Source organism: Glycine soja, chromosome 11 (genome assembly GCF_004193775.1).
Source record: "Glycine soja cultivar W05 chromosome 11, ASM419377v2, whole genome shotgun sequence".
NCBI lineage: Eukaryota > Viridiplantae > Streptophyta > Magnoliopsida > Fabales > Fabaceae > Glycine > Glycine soja.
Genome location: NC_041012.1, coordinates 6,849,078 through 6,859,899, shown reverse-complemented (window position 1 = coordinate 6,859,899; position 10,822 = coordinate 6,849,078). Strand labels below are relative to the sequence as shown.

Sequence of the window (10,822 nt, the reverse complement as noted above, 5' to 3'; positions counted from 1 at the left end):
CTAATATATTTGTGCTTTGCTACTAGACAACCTCATACAGTCATTTCTGTTGCCCCAAATTAAATGCTATTCAGACTTCTATGGTAATTTTCACAGAAGAAACAAGAGGCATATATAGGTAAGAGGAGAAAGGGAAGAGAGGATTTTTTTAAAAGAATAATATATAACGTACTGTAATAAAATATTTATGAAGTTTATGAAATACTTTTTTCAATATATATATATATATATATATATATATATATATATATATATATATATATATATATATATATATATATATTTAATGTCTATACATTATCATAGACGAGTTTAATATTTTTTTTCTTCTCTTTATATAATTTTGAGGAAACGACACTTGATTCATAATTGCTATAAATTGATTTATTTTCTAAATCATCATGATATTTTCTTTGTTCCTTTTTATGGTTATTTCCCTAATTTTGCTTGACATATATGGATAGAAAAAAACCAATGAAGCGAAAATGAGTGTTTCAAGATAGAGATAAAATAGTCTTATATTGCTAAAGAATTAAGACTAAAGATAATTTATAAATTTCTTTCTCTTCTTGACCAATTGAATTTTTCTTCAAGGATAGAATTATGAGACTAATTTCTATAATTTTAAAAACTCAAACATGAAATCATAGTTAAGTTATAACAATCTTGCAAAGAAAGAATCAAACTTTTCTGTAAACTCTTTTCTTTCTCGTTGGATTTAGAGATTCTGAGAAATAATTGACTTTCACTACCCTTCTTCCCTATTAAGAACATTTAAATTCAGTTCCCCTCTGTACAAAAAATAAATGAATTCAGTTCTCCTACTCCCTTTTTTTTTAAAAAAAAATTATTAATGGATTGTTTTTCTTTTTCTTTCAAATCATCCCAATAAAACCTTTGCTGAAAAAAAATCCCCCGTACATGACCAACCTTTTGGCATCAATAATTGAATTTTTGTCAGTAGCTTTTGCTTTTCCTGATATATAGCTTATAAAAAACATCGTATGCATGCCAACGCCATTAAAATATAATAAAAATATAAATTTAAAGTTAATTTCATATATACTCTCAACTTTCAAGGCCTTTAAACTATTTCTAAGTATTTTTTATTTTTTATTTATCTTAGAACTCTTGATATTTAAAAATGATTTTGAACTCATCTGCGAGAACAAATTAAATTCTACCTCCTTCAGCACTTATTTTTTCGTATTTAAGATTTGAAAATGCAATTTTTTTTTTAACATTTGGACTAACGCACATTGATTTTCTGAGTGACAAACTGATAATGCGAATAATATAAATATGAGGAAAATACTAACAAGTACTTTTTTTTAGAAGGAACTAACAAGTACCTTAAGAATACCTATTAAGGAATCAAAAGTATATTTTTTTTTATTAGGATCTGTGGTTTTTGCCACAATCTCAACAAAAAATTTTAATACAAATTTTCTATCTATTGATTTAACAAGTGCCCTTAGGATCTTAAAATATAATAGTACTGTAAATTTTTGAAATTACCAAGCGTAAGGCTAGCTCTATTCTTTTAAGAGTAAACACTTAATTCAATTCTAAAACAAAAAATATTCAAATCAATTTAGTCACTAAAGAAAAAGTCTTGTAATCCTTCAAAATTATAAATGTAAAATATTTTAGTTCTTCGATATATATATTTTTCTTTTTTTCTTTCTTAATTTCCATATATCTATTAGTCTTTGAAAAAGTGAACTGTGTATATAATTCATGACAAAAATATTAGTGATCTAAATTAGTGCCTAAAAATATTTTCTCAAATGATTGGAAAGACTAAAGTGTTCAATATTTGTAATCTTTAGAAACTATTGTTTTGTAATTTTTTTCTTTCATAAAAAAACTAAATTGTTTTGAGTATTTTTTTGTTTGTTTAGAAATTGATTTCGGTGTTTAATTACTATACTTTTCGCTATCATCAATACATTTAGTCTATTCATATACTATACCGCGATTTTATAAATTATTTTTGAATTGTACAATATAATTAAAAAAAATTGATGTATAAGGGAGTACATCAAATATTTAACTATAACATTAGTTCTATTCTATTCGACTCATAAGGATTCCCCTTGCTCTTGATATCTAGTACTGAAAACAATAAAAGAAATGCTATACTGTAACAAAAAAGATGAATAGATATATATAGTTCCCTTTTAAATCTAATTATGAGTGTCAGCTAATAAAAGCACTACGAGAAGACATCTTTTGGATTCACTTTAGACCAGGTCAATGCTAAATCTACTCATAGAATTCACATTCTCAAAATTCTTTCTCTTTGATTTCAGTATATGCATCTGTAATTTATCTTATCATCTTGAATTCACCATCTAATTAATAAAATATTCTCAATGTATATTTTATTAATTGAATAATTAAGAAAGACAAACTGCTAGCTTAAAGAATGATTTGCAATATCAAGTTTGAGAAAGATATTTTTATTTTATGATAAAATATCATATAAAAGTAGAAAAAACTCAACTAAAGGACGTGATACCATATTTTGTGCAAACTAGCTAGAGAAGCACTAATTCCTGCTCCCTTGCTTGGTAGGCCAGGGGATAATTATTATTTATGACCGTACGACCAGTTTCTATTGCTTTCTTCTATACATATAAATCTATTCACATTGTTTCAACTTTCATGTGTTTATGTGCACTTTTTTTTTTGGTTTTGTTTTGTTTACTCACATAGCGTTTGAACCAGTTAATGTATATTATTGTCTCTATATAAATGAAGCTATGAAAGTCAAGTTATCTATATCGAAATTGAAAGATTCATGAAAAACTCTGTACTAACCATTCACCAAAAGAAGGAAAAACTATCTATACTTACCGTGACAATAATTATAAACAAAACTAGTTATATCCAAACCAAAATTTAAAGGTTTATAAACAAGAATGTAGCCATGATAAATAGTAAAACAAAACTAAAATATGATCATATGTCTAGTCATATTGCATGTTTTCTGAGTCAGTGCAAATGCGAGAAGGGAGAACGAATATCTCGTGAGAAAGAAAAGAGAAAGACACAATTTGTACTTGTACAACATTACAATTTACAACCATTGATCTAAAAAATATAGTACTTATTCAGTTTACCTTTACAGCTAAATGTGATCGTGTCTATACCCCATGTATGGTATGATGATTCACCAACAAAAAATTGTATAGTATTAATAATATAATGATAATGATGATTTGTAAATTTTTTAAACTTTTTTCTTTGGTTAAATAATTTTTAAAGTCAACAGCACACCTATGATGGACTCAAAAAGTATCGCAACACAACTGCGATGCACTAAAAAACCAAATATATGAACACAGTTGCGGCCATCTTATTTTCCTTTCTCCATGGGCCTGATACATCGTCTTGAGGCCCATGTTATTCTCACTCCTCTTTTTACTCTTTCCAATCCTCACCTTTTGTTTTTGTTTTTCTTTGATAGTAATACTCCAATAGAAACAAGTTTCCACTGTTCATTTTTCTTCTTCTTACATAAAAGATGAAAACTAGTTCCTTCGAATTAATGAGAAGTGAAAAAAAATACAATACAAAAAGGCACAATGGTAGTAGGAGAAAAAGAAAAGAGGCAAAGGAAGGAAGTGTTTCATGGGAAAGAAGAGAATGGAGTGGAAGGATGAGAAAAGGGTTAAAAGAAAGTGAGTGAGACCAATTGGGATTGGGTCTAGTAAAATATGTAGTCTCTCACAATATGGTGAAGGTTGTTGCTTCCCAGTTCCAGTGGCTTCTTGCATTTTTTTAAGAATATTTTTTTGAAATTTCGAATTAGTCATTCTAAAAACGAAAAAAGAAAATACATTTCAGAATGTAATTTTACAATTCAGATGAACCATTCTCTAGAAGGCAAAAAAGGAGTGCAGGAAGCATTAGCCTATGGTGAATTAAAGTTCAAATTCCAACTAGGAGAGATGTCCATACTTAGTATACTGACATGTCTCAAAATGATTGTCTTTTGAAAGAAAAGACTTGTGGGAAAAATTTTAAACAAAGAGAGAGAGGAGGAGGAGGTGGTGTGAAGAAAGGGGTAGAACAGAAAAAAAACTAGGAAGTGAGAAGAGAAAAAAGTGCTGGAGGGTTGAAAATAACATGGGCCTCAAGTTAAATTCTAGTCAACATCCAAAACAAGTCCATCAAGCCCGAACTTACAAGACACGACAGGTATGCATCCCGAACCGGGTTTAACGAACAAAATTGCTAGAAACAGAGAAAGCAAGTTAGATCAAAGATCTGAATCGAGATCGGAGAAGAGGAAGAAGAAGAAGAAGAGTATGGGAACGACGGTGGCGGGTCTAGCGCCGGGTCTGTCACGGAAGCTGAAGAAGGTTCTAGAATCTCGGATCGATACGCCAGACCTCTTGTCTTCGCTCAACACGCTCTCTTCCTTCTACGATGACAACACTCCTCAGGCGCGTCGCAACCTCCGATCCACCATCGAGAAGCGCGCCCTCTCCATCAACCGCGAATTCCTCGACGCTTCCCACGCCGCGCAGCTGGTAATTCCTCTTCCCCCGCCGCCGCTGTTACTTCACTTGCTTCCGCTGTTCTGATCCCTCTGCATTTTCTTTGTTAGGCCTTGGATAGCGTGGAGAACGAGGTCGATGCGCTCGCTGAGTGCTGTGACAGGTCTGGATTTACGTTTCAGAGAGTTTCTTAGTTGCATTTCGTGTTTGCGTGTTTATCATAACAAGTTGATGCGCGTGTGACTAGATTTCTGTATGCTTTGATGCCGAGTGTAGTTGACTGAAGCTCAGTAGAGTGATTTTGAGTTGCATTCACTTCTGCTTCTGTAGGAATTGCTTATATAGACGCTAGTTGCATTGTGTCCATGTAACTGATTACTGCTGAAATAAGTATTCAAAAATCGAAATGAGATAATGATGTGAAATTTACTGATAAATAATTAATCATTTTCCATCCTGGTAAATAATGTATCCTTTGGAAGCATAGTAAACATATTCGCTCAAAGATTACCTTGGCAGGGCTTGTAAAATGCAGGTGAAGGAGAACAATGCAGTTTTGAGGAGATAATTTCTATGTGACCTGGGATTCAACCTTTTATATCCTTTTAGTTTTATTATTCTGATGCCTTGTGCATATATGCATTTTATGCACAAAGAAATCAATGTTCCACGTGAAGAAGAATAGAAGATAAATAAAAAATAGCTATAATTTTAATTAGGAATAAAAATAGCTTGCTCATCGTGTAGTGTGTGTCTAGAGTTCTGGTTCGGATTTAGGTTGTTTTTCAATCACTTAATAGGATGTTCTTGGGCTTTTAGTGGGTGATTTGGGTGAAATAGTTAGGAAATTTTTTCTAAATTATGTACAAGGCAGGCAGTTCCATCATCCCATGCTAGCAAGCATGTTAGAGCTGAGTATGGCTTGTGATCAAGAGATTCAATTTCTGTATTACATGTGGAATTTTAACCTGTGATTCTCAATTTTGGGTTTTAGCAGTGCAGCTCCATAGTCACTAGTTTATGACTCATGTTTTGGGATTTTAAACTTTGCCTCATAGAATATCAAGGTTACATTTGAAAATTTTGAAATTGTCTAATTGTTCTTTCAAAGAGAATAAACTCTTTATTTTGCTAGTCTGTAGATTCTTTGATAAAATTTTAGGTTCTATATTTACAGGATAGCAAAGGCTTTGAATAGTTGTAGTGCTAGCACCGCTGACATTATCGGCACCACAGAGAGGCTCAAACAAGAGCTTGAAACTACTACACAAAGACAAGAGATTGTAGCATGTTTCTTACGTGATTATCAGCTCTCCCCTGAAGAGGTTTAAATTAATGTTTTATGTCTTGAACTATGGCTTTGTGAATTAAATGAAATACATGTACTTTGTTCTTGCTTACAATTAATTGTTGATTATTTGTAGATAAATGCACTTAGAGAAGAAGAGCTGAATGAAAACTTTTTCAAGGCATTATCTCATGTCCAAGAGATTTATGCCAATTGCAAAGTGTTGCTTAGGACACATCATCAGGTAATCTTCTTGCTGTCTCTATCCCCCTATATTATGCATGCAATTCAAACCCTGTTTTCTGAAATCTGAATTCTGAACCCAAAATGCCTATATGATTATGAGTTTACTTGGGAATACTCTTCATCCTCTTGTGCAATATTTTGCATCCTTGACTTAAAGTGGGGAGAGTTCTGCTAGCTGGCTGTTGTTGCAAAGTGGGTAATAGCGTTACAAAGGTGAATGTGGAAAAGGATTTATGTTATGAGTGTAGCAAACAGGAAGGAGGTGCACATCTTTGGAACAAAAATGAAAGTTTCCTGGATGCATATGCTCTCTATTATTCAATAATTTGAAGTAATTAATCCTTAATCAACCCTAGTTCTGGTTGTACGAGTTCCAAAGATTTCCATTACTGACAACTTAAAATGCACAGTAAGATGTTCTATAATTAAATAGAATTAACAAATATTATTAATTTTATATTTATATTTCTCTAAGTTATAAATGATCGAAGCAACTGGGTCTTTCTATTTCTTCATGTCAATAATTGTTTTGTTGTATGCTGTTTGCTTTTCTGTCACAATTTTCACTTAGTATTGGCCTTTTTCTGGCTGGTTTGCCCCATTCTTAGCTGTTACTTTCAGTTTAAAATAAAATTTCATTTTTTATTAAATTAAGGAATTTCATTGCAGCGTGCTGGTTTAGAGCTGATGGATATGATGGCTGTGTATCAAGAAGGAGCTTATGAGCGCCTATGCAGGTGAAGATTCATCTACTTCAGCCTCATATGGCTAGAGCATGCATTGTATTTTTTCTGTGTGAGTTACTACAAGTATGAAGTGTGAATTTTAATCTCTGTATGTATTGTTGATATAAATGTCAAAGATAGACATTTTCTATCTTGTATTTTCTCAAAGTCTCTTACAAGTTGTTTCTTTGTATTGAGATCAACTAGATTTATGATATATATAACTACTTATAATATTCATTTCTAGGTGGGTTCAGGCTGAATGTCGAAAATTGGGTGACACTGACAATCCTGAAGTTAGTGAGCTTCTGAAAACTGCAGTGCGCTACCTAAGGGAAAGATCTGTCCTTTTCAAATATTGTGCTGAAGAGGTAATTCTGTCGTGGATTTAATAAGCTTTTTTCTAAAATTGACAATTCTAGTTTTTCTTGGGATTAAAGTTTGGCCATCTTCCAAGGTAATATTGAGATATTTTGTATTCTGAAGCATATTATATTGCACCATCTATTGGTGACTATGATAAAAAAAAATTGTCAGTGGACCTCATCAATAATAAGATCTAAAGAATATTCTTATTGTCAAATTGAAACTTGGATTGTCTTTATCATCCTTTGCTTGTGCGTAAAAAAATATTGATTTACTAATTTTGCAGGTAGCCAATATGAGACACAATGCACTATTTAGAAGATTTATAAGTGCTCTTACACGTGGAGGACCTGGTGGATTGCCTCGACCAATTGAAGTGCATGCTCATGACCCACTACGATATGTTGGTGATATGCTAGGCTGGTTGCATCAGGTATGACATGAAAGCCTTGTGGATGAATGCTTGAAGCCACTTTGGCTCTTCTGAATGCTATTTTTCTGCCATGGCTTATTTGTTCATCATATACTATTTTTGTATGTATGCAGGCCTTGGCATCTGAACGTGAACTTGTAGCTGTATTACTTGATCCAGATACAATTACCGATTCTGGTCCGAAGCAATTCTCCAATAACTCTGAGAATGGCTCTGGGAAGACAGAATCTGACTTGATGTTTGTTCTTGATAGAATTTTTGAAGGAGTATGTCGACCGTTTAAATTGAGAGTTGAACAAGTTTTACAGTCTCAACCAAGTCTTATAGTATCCTACAAACTCAGTAGTACACTTGAATTTTACTGCTACACTGTAAGTTGTGGTCTTTGTTCCTCTTTCTTGATTGCAGTAATTCCTTATGTTAATATATTTTTATGATTTCTCATGGTCCTATAGATCTCAGATTTACTTGGGCGAGAAACTGCACTTTGTAATACACTATGGGCACTGAAAGATGCTGCTCAGAAAACATTTTTTGATATTTTAAAAGGTCGAGGGGAAAAGCTTTTGCGGTATCCCCCACTTGTTGCTGTTGATCTTTCCCCGCCACCAGCAGTGAGGGAAGGGGTATCTGTACTTCTTGAAGTTATCGACAACTACAACAGCATGATGGTTCCTGCTTCTGGCCAAAAACCTGCTTTTGGTCCAGTTATATCTGCTATACTGGATCCAATAGTTCAGGTATACTTCTCAATCTGGTACCTGCATTTGATAATTGATAGCATATCATTCCGTGTAGTTATTATTTGGGATTATAATTTTAGGAATTTTGTACATGTCTGGTAATCCTTATTGGTGGAAGAAATAATCACCTATTCTTTAAAAGTTATCTTAGAAAGTTAGAAAAATAAGCTTTTCTTTCTTTAAAAGTAAGTTGAATCAAGTACACATCTTTACATTTTGCAACTGTCTATATATAGGTTATCGCTGTAGACCTTGAACTATTTGGCTTTTGAGTAATAATTATAATTTCTATTTAAAGAGTATTTGATATTGTTTGTAGGAGTACTCTGCACCGTAGAGTAGTACCCTAGGTTTATTTTCCCTTTATTCCCCATTGTAAAACATCCAATTTGAAGACATCAAAATTTTGCTTATTCATTTTGAGAAGTCATTGGCTGCGATTTTAATGAATTATAGGAGATAATTGCTTTGGCTTCCTATTTGTTGCAGATGTGTGAACAAGCAGCGGAGGCACACAAGTCAAAGGGAGCCGGCCATTCATCAAGAAGAAGTAGGATGAGTTCCGACTCTGGTCAACTTACTAAATCATCAGTTGATGCAATTTTGTCAAATAGTAGCTCTGCATCTTCTTCACTGGTCTGTTCTTACTCCTTCTCTTTTTGAGTTTTACAGATATTTTCTGCTTTAAAGATTTTAGTTTTTTTTTTCTGCTTTTGCTATGAACTTTATTTCTCTGCGTTTTAATAAACTTTTATTCCCATTTTATTAAAAATAGAGAGAGGGGAGAGAGAGAGAATGCTATTTAGCGCCCTTAAGGCACTAGTTAAGAAAACAAAAGTGGAAAGTATTCAATGAAAAAGAGAAATTTTTGCATTGAAATTGCAAAAGTCATGTAATACTTCGCAAGTAATAAGAAACACTTAATAAAATATATTAAATATATCTTAATCAATAAATGTCCTTAAGATACTAATTAGTAAAACAAAATAAGTTTCAATGATCCGGGGTTGTGTGTGTGTGTGCGCCTGCACGTGCTTTTCATTTGCTCATGTTGGTGCACGAGTCTATGTTTACAACCTTTTAAAATCAGTCCTACAAGAAATTAAATGAAAACTTTATTTGGAATCTAGAGAATGAAATCGAAAAATTCTGTAATTTTACTGGAAATTTTCTCAGAAATTCTATGTCATGTTGTAAATGTGTAATCTTGTGGACCAACAAATAAAGTTCCATATTCCATTATTCCAGGTATGAAGTGGAAGGAATATGGGAGAACAACTTAAACATATATGTTGTAAATATAACAGGCAAATTTTGGATTTCTTTTATGAAAGTTTCTTTTATTTTATCCAATAGACTAGCTTTTGGTTTTGTACGACGTTTGCCTTAACTTATGCCATGTTTGTTTTGACAGACTAGTGAAACCCCTTCAAAGATTTTTCTCATTAACTGCTTGTGTGCCATTCAACAACCTCTATCTGGATACGAGGCTGTTGCTGATTACGTGAAAAGACTTGGAGCAATGATAGATAATCATTTGTGTGTTCTCGTGGAAAAAGAAGCTGATGCAATCTTAAGAAGATGTAATTTGTCAGAGAAGATGCCGCACTTCCAGAATTCAATCCACAAGGAAGGGGACAATGAAGTGGGTACCCCATTGGCTGAGATGGAGGACACTAGTCCAGCTGTTCTTTCGGAGTGTTTGAAAGCTCTGTTTGGCCTTATCTTGGGAAGTGAAAGTTCCCTGCCGGAATTTGAGCAGATGCAGGTTCCAAGGTTGCGTTCTGAAGCTACTATTGGCGTGGCCAGGTCACTGGCCGAAGCTTATGACCTTATTTATAAGGCTATTATGGATCCCAAGAATGGTTATCCGGACCCCAGGTCGTTGGCAAGGCATCCACCTAATCAGATAAGAACTATATTAGGAATTTAAGTTTTGTCGATTTGTTTAGCTCCGAGTCCGACCTCTTGCTCATTATGTTCATTATGTTTGTTAATTACGTATATAACCTCTCTCTTTCTCATTTGAGATTGTATTGATATACTTACAATAAATAATTCTGTTATCTATTAACTTTTGAGATGCTATATCGGAATTCTATTATTGTTGTTGTTAATGATTATAATTCATTGAAGTTAATCTTATAGTTTTATAAACTTCCCTACACAATATAATTTCTTAGAAAAAGTTATCAAACGTGTCATTTTATAAAATTTGATTGGCTTTTGTTAAATGCACTCCTTTTTTTATAATGTACAATTACGTAAATAACTTTATTCCTCACTCATGTTTCACAGCTCTCTCCCCTACTCTCTGGGTTTCTCGTATTCCCCCACTTGTAGTTTCGCTGCATCTAACGATAATCTTAATACTCAGCAACCTTCAGCAAATCAGAGTTTTGGTCTTCGTGAGATGAACTTTAATTACGTTCACGGTAAGACTAGAATTCAGTTATACATCATTGGTGTCAAATTTACTCGAATTACCGAGATATTCACCAATACTAGGT

The 10,822-nt window shown here is 32.9% G+C and overlaps 1 protein-coding gene across 1 annotated transcript; it reads left to right on the top strand.

The window, feature by feature from the left end:
* The first annotated feature begins 4,199 nt into the window (after positions 1 to 4,199).
* On the top strand, positions 4,200 to 10,447 carry LOC114373924 (conserved oligomeric Golgi complex subunit 6-like). Its single transcript, XM_028331503.1, has 11 exons — positions 4,200 to 4,544; positions 4,622 to 4,674; positions 5,689 to 5,836; positions 5,936 to 6,043; positions 6,715 to 6,782; positions 7,018 to 7,141; positions 7,423 to 7,569; positions 7,683 to 7,940; positions 8,025 to 8,309; positions 8,802 to 8,948; positions 9,727 to 10,447. Exons 1-11 carry the CDS (start codon positions 4,212 to 4,214, stop codon positions 10,243 to 10,245), a joined length of 2,190 nt encoding a protein of 729 aa, XP_028187304.1. The 5' UTR covers positions 4,200 to 4,211; the 3' UTR covers positions 10,246 to 10,447.
* The last annotated feature ends 375 nt before the right edge of the window (positions 10,448 to 10,822 follow it).